Source organism: Leguminivora glycinivorella, chromosome 11, assembly GCF_023078275.1.
Source record: "Leguminivora glycinivorella isolate SPB_JAAS2020 chromosome 11, LegGlyc_1.1, whole genome shotgun sequence".
In the NCBI taxonomy this organism is placed as follows: Eukaryota; Metazoa; Arthropoda; class Insecta; order Lepidoptera; family Tortricidae; genus Leguminivora; species Leguminivora glycinivorella.
Genome location: NC_062981.1, coordinates 10,164,420 through 10,186,974, shown reverse-complemented (window position 1 = coordinate 10,186,974; position 22,555 = coordinate 10,164,420). Strand labels below are relative to the sequence as shown.

Genomic DNA, 22,555 nt, shown 5'->3' with positions numbered 1-22,555 from the left:
ATCGTGTCAGATTTCGGCCCTACTGCAGTTTTGCCTAATTTGCCTTCAGCTACGCGTCAACCGATCCTCGGACACTCTTATTAGCATAAGAGAAGAGGCTTTAACCCCGCGCAGAGCTCAGTAGCCGAATGGCATTTCTCCGACGCAAACGTTGGCTCTGTCGCGCCAATTAGAGATAGATATCTACTGCGCTTCGTTTCGTGAGCGATTGTGCCATTCGGCTAGCCACCCAGGGTAAGCAGTTGATTAGGGACTCTGCAACTCGTAAGGCAAGACCTCTGGAGTCTGAAGCTGCGGGAAATATGATCCAGATATCCTTGAGTGAGAAATCATTGTAGACATTTTCGTCACAATTGGCTAACTAGTTATGCAAGCGATTCCTTACTGGCCATGGCCGTTGAAAAGACGTATCAAATCAGCACTCGAAAGGTCGTTTACAGCGTCAACGCGAAACCAAGGTCTTAAATTTTTCCGACACACTGGCAGCCACATCAAGATATCAACCAAGGAAATGTCTGCGGCCCTAAACCAAAAATAAATCCTCCACAAGCACCTCTTCATGACGTGTATTAGAGGATCAAAAGGTTTGTAACGCCAATACTGTAAACAATTTACGTTCATCCGCGTTTATATTATAAACAAATCGGAACTGGATGGTATATTTACGTCGATCACAAATTATGGAGAATTTCGCGCAATGCGAAATATTCTACCTACTTGTTTTAGCTGCTTTCAAACTGAGAAAGTAGTTTAAAGTAAGAACCTTGGCTTGAATTAGTTCCTATATTACTACCTATTATGTATTTATAGTTATCATTTTATATTTTCCGATGGCTCTTCAGCGAAGGAAAACGTGCGTTGCTTAATGACCCAAGAGTATCAGAATAGAATAGAATAGAAGTGTTTATTTGCTAGAATACGTCACAATATAGGTCTTAAAAAATAGATACAGAATCAGTATTCAGTCGACATATAGCCAACATGCAAAGTGTTTACATTGTATATTACATTCCGTAACGGTACATCAGGTACATGCATATCATTAATAGCATAGATCCTAGTATATAAAACAATTTCATAGTCATTATAAATAAAATAAAATATTAACTTACACATGAATTATTGCACATTACAAATTAGAAATAAAATCAAATAGTTAAAAAAAAAAAAAAAATTATATATTACAATTTGACATTTAAATAATCCTTAATACTATAAAAGCAGTGGTCTTGTAGCCATTTAGTCAGTGCTTTCTTAAATTCATTTCCATTCAACATTCTTAATTCAAGCGGAAGGTTATTAAACAACACTATACACATATTATAAGCATTTTTCCTATAAATATCAGATTTACAAGCTGGCTGGTATATCATATTTGTGTACTGGGCACGTAGCTCTCTTGCAAACATTTCTTCTCGCTTTTTAAAATATTCTGGATGGCTTTTGGTAAATAGGCATGCCTTTAGGATGTACATAGAAGCTAAGGGAAGAATTCTGAATTTAAGGAATAAAGGTCTGCAACTGTCATCAAATCGAACACCGCCTATTTCTCGTAAACATCTTTTCTGGATAATAAATACCCTCTGAACGTCAACGGAATTTCCCCAAAGCAAGAGTCCGTAATTAAGGGTGGATGCCACATATCCATGGTAAGCAGTTAACGCCGCCCTAACAGAAACTGAATCCTTTAGTCTTCTTAATGCGAAAACAAACCTCGATAATTTGGAGCAAACTTGGTCAACATGGTCTTTCCAATTTAAATGTTTGTCGATAACTAAACCTAAAAATCTAGCCGTTTGAGTTTCTTCAACAGATGTATTGTGAACGTTAACATTTATGTGTACTGGATTTGAGTTGTATGAATGGAATTGTAAGAATGCAGTCTTATTTAAATTAATTTTGAGGTCATTATTTTCTATCCATGTGTTAACATCGGTCAGTGCTTGATTTATGTTCGATTCATACATGCTTTTGTCAGTTCCTTTTATTATTAATGTTGTGTCGTCTGCGAATAATATACACTTTTGCGATGTTGCTTGCGGCAGGTCGTTGATATAAAGCAAAAACAATAAGGGACCTAGATTACTCCCTTGAGGTACACCTGAGCCATTAACACGACCCTGAGACCTGAACTTCTCCATTATAAGTTTATTCTCCACAGTAACTGTTCTTGAGATTTCAGTACATTGAGTCCGATTAACTAAGTAACTTCTCATCCAGTCAAGGGCATTACCCCTAATACCATAGTGACTAAGTTTGGAAATGAGCTTCGAGTGGTTAACACAGTCAAAAGCCTTGCTTAAGTCGAGGAATATTGATGTCACTGGTAATTTTTCATTGACAGCTTCTGTTACATCTTTAACAAAGTCAAAGCAAGCTAGTTCAGTGGAGCGCGACTTTCGAAAGCCAAATTGTTCAGCCAATAGGATGTTATGCAAACTTAAATAATCGATTAGTCTTACGAACATGGCCTTCTCAAAAACTTTTGATAAAACTGGGACTAAAGTAATGGGTCTATAATTATTGGGGTCCTTCCGGTCTCCTTTTTTAAAAAGCGGCTTGACAATAGAAAATTTAAGCTGTTCAGGAAAAACACCTTGTATAAACGATAGATTTATCAAGTGTGCCATAGGACGACATAGGAATGAAGCATTATTTTTAAGTAAAATCGTTGATATATCGTCATAGCCACAAGATTTACTACTTTTTAGTGACATTATTAACTTAAAAACTTCATTTTCATCAACGGGTCTCAAAAATATAGATTGTACTTGAGAGTTGTTTTTGCAAAAATTTGTTTGTGAATTATAAAATGTATTTTGATTATTATTAACAATATCGATAAAAAAGTCATTGAATATATTACATATGTCCTGAGGTTTACAGTATGTTACATTATTATGAGTCAATATACGAATGTTATTACTGTGATCACTAGATTTACAACTATTAATTAAGTTCCAGGTGGCTTTACACTTGTTTTTGTTTGACTGTATATACTGATTGTTATGCAATTTCTGAGATTTATCGATACATTTCCTCAGAATTCTACTATACTCTCTGAACCTTCTCTTACAACTCTTATTTTTGTCCTTTCTACACATAATATAAAGCTTGCGTTTTGTTTGGCAGGATTTTTTTAATCCTTGAGTTAGCCAGTTTATATTTTTCCTACGGCTGCTCACTTTTACTTTTATCACCGGGAAGCAAAGATTAAAAAAGAGGCATATTAAATCGTAAAACAATCTAAAGGATTCTTGTAAGTCACTTGCGTTTAGTACATCAGAATATGATAGAGCAGCCAAGCATTGTTTAAATTTATAAACGTTATCTGTGCAATAATCTCTTTTGTATTCATACCACGATATAAAAGAGTTACTTTTCTTTACATTAAATGCGATGATTTGAGCAGTATCATGATCTGACAGACAAAGACTTCGAGTAAAAGCTTCAACTTGTTTTATATTAGAAGCTATCTGGTCTAAACAAGCATTAAGCCTTGTTGGTGACTGAATGTGAAGGTTAAAGCCGCGAGTCAATAAAGTATCCTTGAGATCCTTTGAGAAAGAAGTGTCTTTCAAAATGTCGATATTCCAGTCGCCGCATATAATTATTTTCTTTTTCCTAAATTTAGTAGTTAATTGGAAAAGCAATTTATCAAGTTTATGTATGAACATTCCTACATGGGCTTTAGTTTGTTCAGGTATTCTGTAAATAACTATAACAATTAAGTCTAGTCCCAAAATTTCAACTCCACAGCATTCGAAAAAATGGCATGAAGATAATTCTGACAGAAGTGTGATTGGTTTAACCTCTAAGGTTTTCCTGACGAGAATAGCTGTTCCACCTCTACCTTTCACTCTACAATAAGATGATGCTAGTTTTAAATTATTCATTTTAATATTGCCTTCACAGCCGAGTTTAACAAAAGTCTCGCTAAAGCACAGAACATCAATGTCTTCATTATTATCATCAAATTCTTGTAATGTCAATTGAATTAAATCAAGTTTATTTAATAATCCTCCAATGTTTTGGTGCATGATTCTAATTTTTTCCATCCCTAAGAAGGGTTTTGAATTATTGTTCGTGTCGACGAAAAAACTCCGAGGATTTATGAGCTGAATTTTTACACGAGGATACTGTTACATCGATTAGCTTATTATCCGTCTCTATAATTTTTATGATATCGCAGATGTCATAAAAAATCGATCTGAGGCCATTATTACTGACTCTACCTGACCCATATTTAAACATGCTATAGTCATAGGATAGATTACGGTTGCTGTCAAGTAGATATGCGTATTCATATTCGGAATTGTCATTGTAAAGTAAATAGTTGAATGTTTCCAGTCTCGAGTTATACATATTGGAATAAATATTAAGCTTAAATGTAGGATAACATATAATTATATTAGTATATTTTAGGGATACCAAATTATTTCTGATATTTAGGATCACGTCAACATAATTTTGCGTTACATTAAATTCCTCTTCTCCTATAAAAATTAAACAATAGTCTTTCTTTGTAAAGTTTAAGAGCTTATGATCTAGGTTTTCTAGCATTTGACGTGTTCCTGCACCCGGGTAGAGGTAGTGACAGATTTCAAATTCTGCCCCTAATAAGTGATCAGCGAGTTGATAAACTCGATTGTTTTTATTCGTACTCAGCATGCAAATTTTATTTTTATTTGTATTTGGGATCGTCGTCCTGCAATTCTTGTCATCACTGTCTTGTGGATGTCTCGTAGGATTTTCTATCGGTGGCAGCAGTTTTTCGGAAGTGTTTATCACCTCAGGCGTCTGGGGTTTCTTTGATTCGGTGTAATCAATGTTAGGTGGACTATGTCTTGAATGCGCCATAGATGGTGTGGAAGGAGATAATTGTTCAGGAACTTTCAAGTTAGATAATTGCTCTTCAGTATCAGTAGAAAAATCTAAATTTGTTTTACTTACGGTATTATTGCGATGAATTTTTTTCTTGTTCCGTTTTGATGATGTACTTTTACATATATGCCTGAGTTTTTCTATTTTAAGTTCTTGGTCGGCGAGCTTTTTCGACAGAGTATTATTTTCTGCTAATAAGTTCTCTATTTCAATTGTGGCGTAGGCGAGAGGCTGGCAACCTGTCACTGCAATGTCACAGTTTCGTTTTCTTTCAACCCCTTATTTGCCAAGAGTGGCACTGAAGCTTTAGTAGTTTCATGTGTTCTGCCTACCCCTTTATGGGATACAGGCGTGATTGTATGTATGTATGTAAGTTCTCTATTTCCCGGTCCGCTGATTCTAGTTTTTCTTTAAGAGCAGTTATTGTTTGTTTCATTTGTTTTAACTCGTGGCTTCTGTTTAGGCGCAGCTCAGGAACACTTCTGTTCATGTCGCATTGTGATTCGGAGATTCTTGACGAACTTTGCACATCCTCCTCTTCTGACAATATATCAAATGAATTTTCAGTAGGTATGTTGATTCTGTACTTACTAGTATTCATGTCATCTTGTACGGGGCTAGTGTAAAACGTAGCTTGTTCAATTTCATTTGAGTTAATAGGAGAAAGATTAACTGGCATCTTTTTTCTGTGGGTTACATTTTTTAGCTCACTATTGGTTAGTTTTGGGGATAATATTGCCTGCTGTTCTTTGCATGGCGAACCTGGCGAACTAAGATTAGTGCATTTGGGAGTAGACACGGTGATGGATGCTGGTGTTGATGTGTTTTCATAGTCACATTCCTTAGTTGACTTATTTTTACTTATATTATTACAGTTTTCCTCACTCACGAAAGAGCCGTCGGATGTACAAGTGGTAGGCTTATTTCCAGGGACAACTTTTTGTAAGTTTTTATTTGTAGAGCTAGTGTGAGGCTTTGATACGTTTGAAGCGCAGCACGAAGAACATGACCAAGTTTTTTTGCTGTCTGGTGTCATTAAGTCAAATAATTTTGACCTACTAGTGCATTCTACGTGGTAAAATCTTTTACATTTATAGCACTTAAGATAACCTTTCTTATGTACAATTCTTTGACATCGAGGGCATGTAGGTGCCATCTTCAGATGATATATTATAAAAGAGTGTTTATTGCAGGTTTGTAACTATTAGTGCCATCTATATTCGTACTGTGATATTTTGCGGTACTTGCGATACCTGATGTGCGGTGTATCGGTCATAGATTTATATATTATTAAGCTAGATTGAGTTGTTAGGCCAAAAAGTGTGTCCACATGAGAGGGTAAAGTTGGGGCTGGTGTCCCTCTCGCACTTATTGCCAGTGTCAAAATTATTTGAATGACGTCATCACTGTCATTATTTGAGGTTACCAGTCAATATTCAAAGTTACTACCAAATCTACTAATACCGAATTAAAGGTTTTTTTTTACTTGCGCAAATCTTTGGTTTTATGGCTTCATAATAATGACTTACCAATTCGTTACAAGGTATTAATATCCTTGCTTCGATATAATACAAAAATAATTTAAGAAGTTTATAAACTTAGTTATCATACTGGTAAAAATACTACTACTATAGTAATCTCTTTAACACTGGTCACACGTGCGAGAGGGACACCAGCCCCAACTTTGACCCTCTCATGTGGACACACTTTTACAAGTCTGATAAGAACGCCTTTCTGCACTGGTGATAAAGTTCAATTTAGTATGGCAAAAAAAGTGTGAGCTCAGTCCCTATTGAAAGTCCATGGTATCGGTGATCTCTTTCGCTAGTGCAACAGTTTTGCCCTAGATGGCGCTGTAGTTAGAACAATTTATCTGTCGACTTAACCACTGAACGCATCTTATTTGTGGTTTACTGTAGCAACACTGGATTAGCTGTCAGTGACAATTCAGTCCAATCAGCTGGTAGGAGGTACCGTTAGATTTTTAGAAAGTTACGTGGAAAGTGGTTTCTAAGTGGAAGTTGGGATTCAAAATCAAAACAAAACGGCTAAATGTGTTCCTCACCGTTAAAGTGCAGCTCCTGTGTCCTCCTATAAGAGGCGTATCGAGGCAAATTCAGTACAGGTATATTGATTCTTCATTTGTGCACACTTTTTATCCTTGAAACTGTCTTCTTCCAATTAATACAAAATAAAATAGTATCAGCTCTTATTATCAGTGTTTACATGGCTAGGGTTGCCACTGTCATCACTTGGGCTGCACTGCAACTAAACCTTTTTGAGGAAAGACAGTGCCTCGCAGTGGTATTAATATCAGTCTAGTGACGACAAACAGGTAATCTCAAATCGTTTTATCAATAAAAAAGGAAATAGCTTGTTATGATCATAACATGAATTTTGTTTATGAAACTACAAACGGAAAACTAAATCACGTTACTTCAGAAATTTTGATTTTGGACATAGTACGAACGCCCAACTTTGAATTGGGGATGGAGATGGCACCGAAAGAATTCTTAAACTAAAGATATTTATACTTTCGTCTAAGTATAGAGGTAATTTGACAGATCAACAAACCGCGATGTTTATCTATTCTAAAATGAGTGCAAGTGTTCGCATGCTTTTATTTAAATATCGCGGAAGCTAGCGACAAATTGACAGGTTTATTTGTCACTCGGCCAAAACTCATTTAATAGATAGAATTAATCGTGCATATCTATTCTGGCGATACGCCAAAAATAGCACGTGTATTGATACTATAGGTACTATTGATTGATATTAATAGCTACACAAAATTTCTAGTGTCCTAAAATAAAAAATAAAAAAAAACATTCAATAGACCTCTGAAACGCGAGTTGACTGTGTTTTCAATAAATATGGAAATGTCCCACGAAATTTTAAAATCGCAGAAAGCAATTAAACGAAAATAACATATACAAAATGTGTTTACGTTATCACCGATCCATATATTCTTATTTATTACCCACGATCTGAACCACACTTCAAACATACAGTTCTGATGATTTTTTTACATATTATTATGTTACTTATTGAAGTTAAAATTTCGTGGGACATTATGTGTATTAGAAGTTATACCAGATACCGACATAAAATCGCAGAAAGCAATTAAACGAAAATAACATATACAAAATGTGTTTACGTTATCACCGATCCATATATTCTTATTTATTACCCACGATCTGAACCACACTTCAAACATACAGTTCTGACATATTATTATGTTACTTATTGAAGTTATGTCGGTATCTGGTATAACTTCTAATACACATAATATATCTACTAAGTAGATTTAGAATGAATCTCCGCGGGTTCAAAACTGTTAAACTACTTATTGACTTTTTAAGGTTTTTCATATTGTTATTTATCGTATGTATAAATTATATAATTTATATGGATACCAATAGTTACTTAAATCGGATATAAAAATTAAATAAGTACCTACTTTATTAAATTATTATTTTTAGGGAATATAATTTTATGTATGTATGTACATATAAGATTTATTGTACTTAAAGGAAAATAAAGAGACACAGTTACAGAGTCATATACAATGCAGGCGAACTTATCTCTTCATTGTCTTGTAAGATTTTTGTTCTTAAACTTATAACTAAAGAATAGAATAGAATAGAATAACATTTATTCGTGAACACAGGCAAGACAAAATACACATAATAACAATAAGACAGAAAATAATGAAGTGCCACGAAATGGTCTCATCTCAGCGTGTTGCTGGGGACTTCCAGCGCTGATCTTCCGATAAGTTAGGTAAGCTTTCTCTCAGCTAGAAACTATGTAAGGTATAAGGTATTTATGTATTCAATTATTCAGTTCAGCCATTTCGCAATACTATTTACAAGTCTGCCGGTACACAAATTGTTCCTACAAAGCATTAGCCGATTCATTCATATTGATGAAGGATTTTCCACCGACGCTGGGTACATACATAATAATGTCTTTTTTGCTGATTCGACGATTGAATGCAAATAGCCGGGCCGTATCAAATTTAAAACAGACCGAGGCCAAAGTATACCAATCAACAGGCGAGTTGAATCACACAAGTCACCCGTCTGTGTTGTCTGATCGGATCTCGTTGTGTACGGATGTTGTTTTGTGTCACTGGTTTTCATTTTCATGTTTTATATAGGCTACTTACCTCCTAGTCAAATCAGCTTCTTTTTAAGAACTGTCAAAACGAATTTGAACGACTTGCTAAATATGGAATTAATATGAAATCGAATTGAGTGACGTCAACTCGGTTACTTTGTATATTTCTACCTGACTTATTAAATAGAAATTGGATTAAAAATAACTTCTGTCCATGTTTTTCTTATAATTATCTGATGCTTTATTTCGTGCTTGGTATTATTTTTTATATTTTAAGAACAGTCAAGTTTCCTATTGCGGAAATAGGGAGAGGAAGATCGGAGTTCTGATCGGAATATGGGATAGAAACACTTTTTGGACAAAAAAACGATAGCCTCTTGTTTTTCCATTTCTTTCGATTGTACATTTATTTTGTTTCTTTTCTTATTTAAGTTTATATTTTTATAATCATTTAAAATCTTATTTTGGAGTGGATATTCCTAAAAGTTATAAACATTTTGCCCTACTTTTTTGACACTCGCGTCCTAGTCTTTGTTGACTGAAGTAGGCCTATTCGTCGAATGTGATAAGAATACACGCTGCGATCCGTCTGTCATGGAATTGGGTAATGGGGCGTAGACGGACAAATGGATGCAGTTACACGAAAACGTCCCAAACTACGCGAAACTGTCATTGAAATTAACGACTATTGTTTTTGATACAAGGTCCAAAATATGTGAAATATTCATTAACCAATTGAACTACTTAAGTCCAAATTACCACGCCACATCCATACAGAACTAGTGTCGAAATTGCTGATTCGGACACGTACTGAGACTACTGAGTAAAAAGAATCTTTAAATATCGGGAGCTCGATAAAAATCAAAAAGGTAATCACGGTCTATATCCCCGGTCGACAGTGTTTCCCAGTACTTATAGTTTACCACTAGGTAAAGTAGGTAACATACACGATTGATGGGCGATTGGGTTTCAGTCTTATAAATACTAATATTATTTTGATTTGCTCGCAAATATTTTTAACCCCCGACGACGGGGTCTTATAAGTTTGACGTGTCAGTCTGAGTGTTCTTAGCCATGTTTCATGAAAATCGGTCCACTATGTCGGGGGTATTTTCAAAATTTTAATTTTCTGGTTAGGTTATCCATACTAATATTATAAATGGGAAAGTGTGTGTGTGCTTGTTTGTCCGTCTTTCACGGTAAAACGGAGCGACGAATTGACGTGATTTTTTAAAGTGGAGATAGTTGAACATATCGGAATACGAGGTGTTGCCTTAAAACTTATTCAGTCTTACCTTAATAATAGGAAACAGGCGACGGTATTAAACTCATATAACAAAATATCTAAAACAGTAATAAGTGTGCAATCCAAATATGAAACTAATCTACAAGGGGTTCCGCAAGGTAGTGTTTTGGGGCCACTATTGTTTCTGGTTTATGTAAACGAATTACCCTTAATAATGAACCACACGTGTGTTATGTTTGCAGATGATGCCACTATTTTTATTTCTAGAGATAAGGAATCAGATATAGCCAACGAGTTGCAGAACACAACAACACAACAACAACAATTACAACTTATAAATGATTGGTTGTCTACTGTAAATTTAAGTGTGAACCTAGCTAAAACCAAAATAGTACAATTCATAAATTATAAACAGACTCCTGAGACTTTGAATATAGTCATAAACAATACACAGATTGAGCAAGTCAATAATACTAATTTCTTAGGAGTTATAATAGACAGTAACCTGAACTGGAAGTATCAAATTGATGAAATTAATAAAAAACTTGCCAGAGCCTGTTATGCTCTATCAATACTATCTTATGTAACTTCAATAGATGTTGCAAAGAATGCATATTACGCAAATGTCTATCCCCACCTAAAGTACGGCGTAATATTCTGGGGTAATTCTGTAAATGTTGAGTCAACGTTCCTCTTGCAAAAAAATGCCTTAAGAATTATTTTTAAGCTTAGACATATGGAATCTCTTAGGGAAGTATTCAAAGAACATAGGATATTGACTTTGACATGTATTTATATTTTAGAAATTTGTTTATTAGTTAAGAACCAAAATGACATCTTTATCAAGAAAAGTGACATGAAAAATAATATTAGATCTCAATATAAATATGATGTTTGCACGGTAAGACCTTCCAGTTTTATCCTAAGCAAGAGCTCGTATGTCTTCGGAATAAAAGTGTATAACAATTTACCCGAACATATTAAGTCACTTGAAGGGAATAGGTTTAAAAATGAGCTTAAACAATGTCTAATAATTAAATGTTTTTATAATTTAAATGAATATTTTATGTATATAGATGGTTAAAATTATTTTGTTGCTGTTGTATTGTACGCCCGAAATGGGCAAACTGTTGGAATTATTTATGTATGCATGCGATCTCACTGTACACAGTTAAAACAATAAATGAAAATGAGAAATGAAGGGATGGAGAGATTGGATTGTGACATAGGCTACTTTCTCTTTCTAACACGAGCGAAGCCCCGGGCAAAAGCAAGTATAATATAAATATATTTTGAATCTAATTGTCTTTTAAATCGAAGGAAGTATCCATTAATTACGAGTAGCAAACATTTTCGCGAGTTACTGACGCATTGTTTAGTCTGCGTTAGACAATCAAACACATGTTTCCAACTGGATGAACTATTTTGTGGCATCTTAGTAAAATAGGTTAATTGGGGTCATAAAATCTTGGGATTCGTTGTCAAAGCGCACCCCAGGCCATGAGCCATGGCATTAGAAGGCACTTTACATTGTGCCAGGCAAGCAGCGTTACAATACAAGTGTGTGGGCGTACCCGCTAGCAAAGAATCGCTACATCGGTATCGGATTATTCGGGTTATTGACATATTAACAAAAAAAAGTCTGACTGGCTGACAGGACGCCGACACTAGTGTTGGAAAGACCTAATTTTCAACAAGGCTTGACCATCCCCTTCTCGCATATATGTAATACTAGCGTTTGCCCGCGGCTTCGCTCGCGTTAAATTCGAAAATTGCTGAACGCTCCATACAAACTTCCACCCCCCATTCTAAGGAAGTGGGGGATACAAAGAGACAAAAAGTAGCCTATGTCACTCTCTATCCCTTCAACTATCTCCACTTAAAAAATCACGTCAGTACGTCGCTCCGTTTTGCCGTGAAAGATGGACAAACAAACAGACACACACACTTTCCCATTTATAATATTAGTATGGATATTTATGTATAGTGGCTCGTATACCAATGGGTTTTTCGGAACATATGTGCGAAATGTCATTTGATATTTGCCAGTCGCTTTTCGGTGAAGGAAAACATCGTGAGGAAACCGGACTAATTCCAATAAGGCCTAGTTACCCTTCGGGTTGGAAGGTCAGATGGCAGTCGCTTTCGTAAAACTCGTGCCTACGCCAAATCTTGGGATTAGTTGTCAAAGCGGACCCCAGGCTCCCATGAGCCGTGGCAAACGCCGGGATAACGCAAGGAGGATAATGAATGATGATGAAAATTTAGAATATTGCTGAACCAGTGAGCTTATTTCGCTATCTGTCTTAAAACTATGTAGAATAGTCAGATAGATCAAGCAAACGTATCTACTTAGCGTGTCAAATGAACTCAGTGAAATCCACTGAGTTGTCCGTCTTTAATCGCAGCTTGCAGCTTTCGGGCGTCAATTTTTGTAAGTTGAAGTCAATCAAAACATAAAAAATGCCTCGTTACGTGATATTCAATTGCAACAACACAAAAATTATGAACAATCAAGAGCCTGAGACATATTTAAAATTACAGGCAAGAAACAACTTCAGTACAAAATTTGACACGCTCGGCCCCTATACAAGTAGATGAACTTGTTTCTTCTATCTAAATATAGTTCTGTGGTCAGACAGTATTTAAAAAAATAATAAATATTTAGCTATCACAACAGAAACGTCTGTTTGCCATTCGATCCGCAGTCCCAGCCGATATTTACCCGGGTCACGTGTTCCGAGTTACATTACATGTTGTGCATAGTTGCATTATTCATACTACTTAAAACAGGCTCTTTGCTACATTCTTGGAAAAAGTTGCCAGCTAAATTATGGAATTCTTCATTTTAGCGAAATTGTCCATAATTATCCTCGTAAGTCCTAGGCCAATGTATCAGATTTTGCTTTTGGAACTTTCTTTTATTTCTATAAGAGTTCAAAACTCGAATTTGATTTGTACTTGTACAAGTACGCAGGGACTTACGCCGTGTCTTGCGTGGGCGACGGTTGCGCGACCGTCGCCGTCGCGTCTCATACTTCCATATCGATAAGGTTTGATTTCGTATGCGTCGCATCGCCGTCGCGCGACCATCGCGCGACCGTCGCCCACGCAAGCCACGGCGTTAGGAGGAAATGCGTAAACAAGAGTAGGTACCTACACTGTGTATAAACGTTACCATTTCACAGTTTTGACATTTATTAAAACACTTCCAGGCTCTGTGCTTATCAAACACATTGAAGAGTTAGTAGTAAGAAAAAGTAGCTTTATTTGCCATTTCAATTAAGTACTATATATTTAATTTGCGAATACTCACAGCCTCCCTTTTCGCCGAGATATTGCAATAACAATTTAATAACGATTTAAACCGTCAAATTTTGTCACATTGGTTGAATAATATGATTAAATAAGTAAAAGTTTTTAAAAAAATAAATTATTTGACTTACACTAATATTAATATCTCTATTTGAAGTGTAAAATTACATTATCATAATAATTATGGATGTTAATAATATTGTTCTTCTAAAAACATTTCAAAATGCGATAAAGAATGGTAGAAACCATTACTAATTAGTTTACTACAAACATTATTTAGTTTGAGTTAGCAAAATTTGTCAAATAAAGATAATAAAATTGTGTACTCGGCAAAACGTCCTATAAGTGCGATACTTGCTTACATCTACTCACAAATAACCTGCCAAAGCAGCTTTAAGGCCAGTGACACCACACACCACGGATAATAGTTATTTGTTATACAATATACAAGGGGGCAAAGTTGTATTTTAACGCCGAGTGTGGAATTGAAAAACGAGCAAGTGAAATGATTCTATAGTTGAACCACGAGCGAAGCGAGTGGTTCGAGAATAGAATCCTGAACTTGCGAGTTTTTTAACACACGAGAAGTAAAATACATTTGCACCCGAGTGTAACACAAAACTTTTCCCCTCACTATAGCGAGGAAACTACAACGCAAAAAATGCGTTTATCACTGCTTCCAGTAGTTCCACAGGTGGTAAATCATCTTTATTACTAGATTCGCCTACTTTTATCAATTTTAAAACAGTTATTTTGACTTTATTCAAGGTCAAATTACTTTACCCACTAGTGGATAAAATGCGTTTTTACCCACTGGTATTAAAGGACAAAACACGTGTTTCCGAGCTAGTGAGGGGACAATGAGTAGTTGGCGACACCGACACGTATTGTTTGTTTCGTTTCGTTATGTCAATGTCTTGTCTCATCTTTTGATGTCATGTGTCCCTGGTACTGGTAGTACTATTCCTTCTAAATATATCTTACTCGCAAAACAAACCTTGACAACACATGAACACATGGAAAATAAAATGTGTACTTTAGAACATATTATTATCATCAAAACAATATTATCAAGGTATCAATATGACCTTCAATGACCAATATAAATGCAAGTTTTTATATCTGATCGAATTCTCCTTTTACTTAGGCAATGATAAGCATGATACTTTAAAGTACAGAAATATGGATATAAATATGCCAAAATGCCATTGATATGGCTGTATTCAATAAACAAATGAAGTTATAAGAAATTTTAAGCCAATTATTTTTGCTTTGCAAGGTTATGCTGATGTCTGATACTTATTACCGATCAAGTTGTTTCATCCACAAATTCCTGCTATCGCAAATGGGCATTTTTTTAAATATTATTGCGGTAATTTTTTGTACCATTTCTAACAAAATTCGTAATACTTATGTTGCAGAATTTGCTTATCGAGAATAAAATTACAATGACTTGCAATTATTTTTAGTTTATCTCAAATTGGGATTTCTTGTTTACTCCGACCTGAATGACCTCCCAAATGTTATCAAAATCTGACAAAAAGCGGCCCAAACAGGAAATTAACGGTTTATCGGTTGGCTGTCACCTTTTCACTCCTAAACCGTAGAACCGGCTCATGTAACTAATTTAGTTTGAAAATGTTCAAAACATATAGAAACTAAGGCTTATATTTAGCATAGGCCTTGTACCAAGCCAGCATTGTACCAAAGATGCAAGGATGCAAGGAAGCAATATTTCGTGGCTGTATCGCAATGCTGATGCGGTGTGTGAGAAAGTCGCTAGATCTTCGTTCACCAGTGAGGTCAACCAGACTCTTGAAATGTTTGAGTCCCATTGAACGACATAGGATAGTTTTGATCACACCCAATTTCTACACGGAAGCCGGGAGCAGGAACTAGTAGCTCATAAAACTGAAAATAGGATAATGTCATCATCACGAAATTGGGACTATAAACACAGATAAGTGCGGGCAACGACCCCTTGATATTATAATCCGAGTAACCTGTTGTAGTTAACAGTGCGTGTCTCTCCGGTCGCATGAGTTTCCATAAGGGTACACCTGAATTTAATTTAATTTAAAATCATGTGCGTAATGACTGTAATGAGTGGGTACGGGTACGCTAGTGTACAAAGATGTTAAACGTTTTGTTAAATAACATTATGCTAACAATCGGGTGTCTATCTAGAAGCTTCTAGTTATCTAAGTAATTAATTGATAATCAGTCCAATTTAAATCCCTCTATTTTTGAGTGTTCAGGCTATTTTTATAAAAATCCTAGTCCTAGTCATACCTATCAGAGTCTCTCTGGGTGTATTCTTACACCACTTTTATATTGACTCCCATGGGATGCTATTTGATTGCTTAGTGTAACCAACAGAAAACCTTCATTGTTAGGGTTCCTTGGCCAAAATGGCAAAAACGGATCCCTTAAAATTTCGGCATTTCCGTCTCTCTGTCCGTATGTAACAGCCATTATTGACATTCGGCTTGTGATCTTTCAAAAACTTGGTACTTATTCGTGATCGTCAGAATGACGGGTGTCAGTTTTATCACTACTACGGCGGGTCATTTCCGTCTCTCTGTCCGTATGTCACAGCCATTATTGACATTCGGCTTGTGATCTTTCAAAAACTTGGTACTTATTCGTGATCGTCAGAATGGCGGGTGTCAGTTTTATTTCGCATAACCAATTGATAATACAAATATCAAGAACGGTAATCTGGTCTTTAAGCATTCTGAAAGTGGCCTGGCCTTGTTCCCTAACATCTTTGTTTACCTCGGTCAGTGTATAATTATTTCGTTGGCACGTCTCATTTAAAGGCACCGATTGCGCAATTTTATAGCCGATTTTGAAATGCATTTATTGGGGCTTTATATTTTTGATATTGCCCAGATTTTAATTAGCAAAGTTTGGGAATAATTACGATACCGTATTCAATATTTTGCGTCACTATACTGTTCACACCGATCAGTCAAAAAAACTCATTACTTTAGTCCAAAATCTACCTCTGCCACGACTTTACTTGGGTGCCAGCTGATGGCTATTTTGGCACATCTTCCATCATGCATCATGTCTAGCAGTGGGATACATCTACATATAAGACGAAAAATCCAGAAACGAGATACCTATCGTCATATTCCTCATCTCTATTGTGAACAGAAGAAGATAATAGTATTTTTGATAACACATTTCAGAGCTTTAGCTTCCTCTCTTCATCTTACACTTGCCTGCGAATACATCTTCCAAATAGCTCTCTTTACACATAAAAACTGCGAAACATTTAGACGCCGGGGTGTGAACAAATCCCGCGCAATGCGTAGCAACAAACTCGCTCATCAACTCGTCATCACCCCCGCTCATAAACTACGAAAATCGGAAAGGTCGGTATACATCTCGGGCGCGTCAATATATAACAGACTACCTAACCAAATAACAAATAATGCAACTTCAACGGTGGTCTTCAAAGCTAGATTACGGAAGTGGCTTCTTTGTCATAGTTTTTATTCCGTAAATGAGTTTTACGAACTGCCTACAATTTCTATTCAATTATTACTGTGTATGTGAATCAAATACTTCATTAATGCCCAATGTATTTTTTAAACAATCATAATCAAATGTTTACACCTGACATCAACTGACATGTAACTTGGCGTTATCAATAAACTATTGTATTGTATTGTATTGTATCCAAAATAACATATCGAGGGTTTACTGGTGAAACCCGATAAATCGAGATAATTTGTCCTTGAAATAGCAACTTAATGGAAATTACACAATACACATAGTTCGAAATTCAAAAACCAGTTTGCTTATCGGGTTTCACCAGTAAACCCTCGATATAGATGTTATTTTTTTAGGAAAAATCATATACTTAACACTAACAGTGTTACATATTCACAATACCAACAAAAATTTATCATTGACAATTTCGCGACTTATTTATCTAGTCCTTTATCAGACACAAATTGATAATACGAAATGAGTCGTTTTATGTTTTTCCGATACATTTATCAGGACATCAAAATAAATATCAATCAAGATGAGCTTAAACAGGCCAACGGAGTTTCAGTGACGTAGCAAGTTTATGTAACAGCGTGATCTTGGCCGATTTAGATTATCAATTTCTCTGTTTCCATCGGGAAATTTTAGTGCAAAGTTTGTGACTTTAAAAACAACTCAATGTTACACACTGCATATGCGTTGCCGACCCTCACACACCGTCCCCGTTTATTGTCAAGTCGTATTGGTTATCATGGCAACACACTAATAATATTCGACTGATAGTGTTCGAGAAATGGGTCCTAGGAGAAATATCTACAGTAGTATGAGTAGGGTCTATTAAGCGTTATTTGGTTACAGGTTACGTAAAGTGGATGACGTGGATGTAGGGCTTCCCCTGATGGGCTTAGCGAAAGTAACCAAATTTAACTCTCGGATCAGACCAGCAAGTCCTGCCTATTTTATCATGATGACAATTTGATACCAAGAATAATGACAACTTTTCATTTTCGAGTGATGAAGGTTAGTTGGAGCGTCTTTTCAAAAGTTTATTTTTGATAGCGTTCAAAAATAAGCCCTTTTGATAAGACACTCCCCAATCCTTTTGGTCAGCAATGTAAGGTGAATGGTGATTTGGACCATTGCGACTTTGTCCATTGCCGACTGTTTTATTACGTTTTTGTGTTACTGCAGTCCATCAACACACACACACACACGCACGCACGCACGCACGCACGCACGCACGCACGCACGCACGCACGCACGCACGCACGCACGCACGCACGCACGCACGCACGCACGCACGCACGCACGCACGCACGCACGCACGCACACACACACACACACACACACACACACACACACACACACCGCGTGCGAAGATACGCACACTTGTATATGGTATCTTACACCTTTAACTGTAATCTGAAATCTGACATCTTCTGTATTCAATGTATTGATTCATATGTTATTATTTAAATAAAGATATTTTTCTTTTTTTTTCATCAATGAATTGATTCGTTCGAAGCGTGGCAAAAATAATCGGATTAGAATGCCAGGCCCGCAAAAAACCTATTGTATCGTATGACGTAGAAGATACCTTTAGATTAGTTTAGATTAAAGAGGCTATCGATTTCTATCAATACGAGTGATATCGTAATGTTGCTAAATTTGGCCAGATAACGCTATTTGGATGTTTGAATTTCTGGCCAATGAGTTCATTCGATTCTCTTTTCTGCGTTATTAAAAAAAATAACTGATCTGTAATCCTTGCTAATCTTCTTTATTGTTGTTGTTATTGTTGAGTAGGTATAACATTATCGAAACGAAACTGCTCACGAATTTTACGAGAATCGGTTGAGAAATACTACGTACAGAAAATAGCATCCGTAATTCCGGACATACGAAAAAACAGCAGTTAATAACTTCATAATAATTCCCTTAATTAATATGACGCATTAGATTGAAATTTTAATCACTGAGTTGTGTCTTCATATCTAATTTTATTGAGTCTGTGTAGATAATCGGTGTGATTCGCAACGTTTGCGACTACCCTGGTGATTTTATTGAATTCTCCAGAATAGAACTTCCAGGGTGAATAACTGACATATAGCGTATCCAAGCGTAAAATATGCAACTACGTAAGTACATGAAGTTACATAAACAACATACCTACTATAGGCACCTTAGGTGTGTATGCAAAATAACGCATTCATTTCCGTTATATTCGCGTTCAATAGTCCTTATCGCAACCTAATCTTAATGTTTTGTGGGTGATACGCATATGTGTATGTGACTATGTGTCTATCTTTCCGATGCTTGTGGTAAACAGCCCGTCGTAAAATCTAATCCAATTAGAATACGATTATGTCCAGGCATATACTGCATATGTAAATCTATTATTGAAACAGATAAACAAATAGGCGAGTAGGTAATTTACATTAGATTTACAAAAACATTGGGATTCAGTGATGTACGCTTGTGAGACATGCAAGGTCACAAGGTATTAAAAACACTTAAAATATCTAATGCAAGCCTGCATGTGATAAGTGAGGCATGAGGCTGCAATGAGACTCCGATCAGCGAGTAGATCAAGCAGCGGAAATGGAATTGGATTGAGCTCACAATCCAAAGGGATCCTGATCAGAATTACATAACATTTCATTATCCCTAGACTGACGAAAACGGAAAGACGAAAACGGTGCCGTCCAATGCAGTCCTAGCGGAAGACTATCATTGTACAGGCAAAAGCCATTGGGAAAACTTGAAGCGAGCTTAAACATGAATCTCAGGAGTCTCACGACAGTCACGACCAAGCCACGTGCACTGTGGACGCTCTTTGCTCCATTTGGGGGGACATGTCACAATATGTCAAAGGAGGTCAAGTATAGTACACTACTACACTAGTAAAAACAAATTAAAAACGTAGGCGCGAGAGACAAAACGGGGACTGTGTACTAGTACTGTTTTGTATGCAGCATGGCATAGTGCCTTTTTCGCAGTATCCTGTAGCATGAAGTTGCAAAACTTGCAAATCAGCCAGTTTTTGCGGTATAATTTTGAGTATTGTATATGCTGGGGGCCGATTTTTGAGTCTCACGGCGTTCGAATTCAGAAAATTGTCACTGAAAATAATAGGCAATTCACCGTTTTCAACCGGTATTTTAGTGAAAGTGAGATTCAAAAATCGGCCCCCTGTAATTGCTACATAATTCCATTATTATTGACAATTGAAATTCGCGATAAAAACTTCAGGATTGGTTCAGTGGAGGTGTTATGCTAAAAAGCCGGAACAGGGTGAGTCGATTTTTTCTTGAAACACCGAGATTTACATGAACTTTTTGTAAGAAAAGTTTCGTTACTTATGTAGACTTTTCTTACAAAAAGTTGTATTGTAAAAAGATATTACCACAAAATATATTACAATTGTAGGTAGGCACAAGTAATAATACGTGCGCGTCTTTTTTTTACGTTACCTTTGAAATAAATGGAACTCTTATAGTCGAATTTTTCTTGAAACACCGAGATTTACATGAACTTTTTGTAAGAAAAGTTTCGTTACATATGTAGACTTTTCTTACAAAAAGTTTTATTGTAAAAAGATATTACCACAAAATATATTACAATTGTAGGTAGGCACAAGTAATAATACGTGCGCGTCTTTTTTTTACGTTACCTTTGAAATAAATGGAACTCTTATAGTTTAACTTTGTTTTCTGTCCGTCTGGCTGTAAAGACAGGTGTACCTATGTATATAAATTAGGCGATCCTAACAATTTCTATAAAAAAATACCTAACTTAATCTTCAGCTTTATAGCAACCTAGTTTAATTAAGTAATATTAAAGTTTTATTTTACTGTTTTCCTCTTACGTGCGGTAACGGTAACGCCTCTAGGTTTATTGGTAGGTAGGTAATTTACTGTCCGACTAGTCATCAACATCATTGAGAGAGAAAAATGGTTGTAATTATGCAGTACAGTAGCTAAACTTTATGTGGGTATGTATCTATTTAGCTTATATTTTATGAACACCATTATAGTTAAGTATGCAAAGATTCAACAAACAAAGTAAAAAATGTGTAATGACGATGGTATCGCATACCTACCCAGCTCGTCGGCTCACGTTAGTCTTCGTAACTTACCTACCTATTCATAGTAAACGAAACCACCACGGTACATTGGTATGCATGCAAGAAATACTAACTTGCGTGCTACACACTTAGGTAAGTGTGTAGCCGTTACGACAAATCAAGTAAACTGCTGATTAACTGCCGTACCACCAAGTTATTTATAGAAACAGAGATCACGTCTTTGTCTCTGTAATATCAATCAAGCGTTATTATCCAAAGCGTCGACCGACACCGGTCCAAACAAAATTACGTAACCTAAAACTTAACAAGTACAAGTTTACTCACCTAACTCATCTTGAAACGCCATCCACAATTTGTCAAACAACATGTTTACACTAGAATATAGATTAGTTGCACAGAGAGGTTATAAACACGACTGTCTGTTAACGTCACGTCATTTTGACAGGTCACAGGCGATGTCATCGCCACCTGTTTTGGTGGATACGCGTATTGTCATCGCTGGTGTATTTTGTGCCCGAATGCCATAGTTTTGGGAGCGAGAGAAATGGATAGAGAGGAACGATCGTGGCGTCTGTGGCCAATGAACGGCGCGGTAGGCAGGCAAGGTCACCGCTGGCGGAGTGGCGGCCCACTAGATGGCAGCACGAGGCGCGGTCGCGAGGCGAGTAGCTAGCGTGAAGCCCGCATGCCAACTAACAGAAACAGTAGATGCCCCTACGTGATGCGCCGATAAGCGGTATAAGGTATAAAATCTATAAATAAAAACGCGCTGCGTTGTGAATATGAATGAATGCTCAAGCAATTTTATTACGCTTGTTTGAGTACGTCATTATCATTACATCTCATTGCCTTAATAGTATTACAGCTTACATAGGGTCGCGCCTACAATTGGGAAAACACGTAGCTAGCCGGAAGTCCAGTGAGGAACAACGCCAATTGTTGCCATTGTATCATAATTGGTTTAATCATAGATATAGGTAGGTATTGTATAAGCCAGTATAACACAGTAGAGTACCGGCTTTTTACCTACACGTGTTTAGCAGTAAATATTTTAATAAGAACGAAGTCATGCTATTAATAGATTGATTAGGTACTTCGCGCTGAATAATAATCTGTGTCGGTATCGATCAAGGCTATTTTTTTTCAATTATGTGGATATAACTCCGTCATAGTAACATTGTATTCCATTCAAATAATAATTACGAAGTGATTTTATTTTATTAAAGTGCTATAGTTTATTTTGTTAAATTACTATTGCTACTTGACGGTAGATGGCGTGATTTACAAATTGTAAACAACGATTGTTATGAAGTATTCTATCATTTCAATTGTTTCTAAAATATACTTCGACTTTTTATTTCATTGTTTTCTTGCGTTCTCATTAGTTATTAACAGGT

At 36.2% G+C, this 22,555-nt stretch overlaps 2 protein-coding genes across 2 annotated transcripts in view; both read right to left on the bottom strand.

Moving 5' to 3' along the window:
* LOC125231496 (cGMP-dependent protein kinase, isozyme 2 forms cD4/T1/T3A/T3B) overlaps positions 1–21,838 on the bottom strand; it is a 166,386-nt gene extending 144,548 nt beyond the window's left edge. Inside the window, exon 1 of the mRNA XM_048136984.1 lies at positions 21,483–21,838. The gene's annotated coding sequence lies outside the window, so the exon portion shown is untranslated. The remainder of the gene's footprint in view (positions 1–21,482) is intronic.
* On the bottom strand, positions 3,680–6,071 carry LOC125231335. The gene is made up of 3 exons (XM_048136779.1): positions 5,259–6,071; positions 4,278–5,083; positions 3,680–3,708 (listed from the first exon to the last, which is right to left on the bottom strand). The coding sequence occupies exons 1-3, from the start codon at positions 6,038–6,040 to the stop codon at positions 3,680–3,682; spliced, it is 1,617 nt and encodes a 538-aa protein (XP_047992736.1). The 5' UTR covers positions 6,041–6,071.
* Positions 21,839–22,555: the final 717 nt, after the last annotated feature.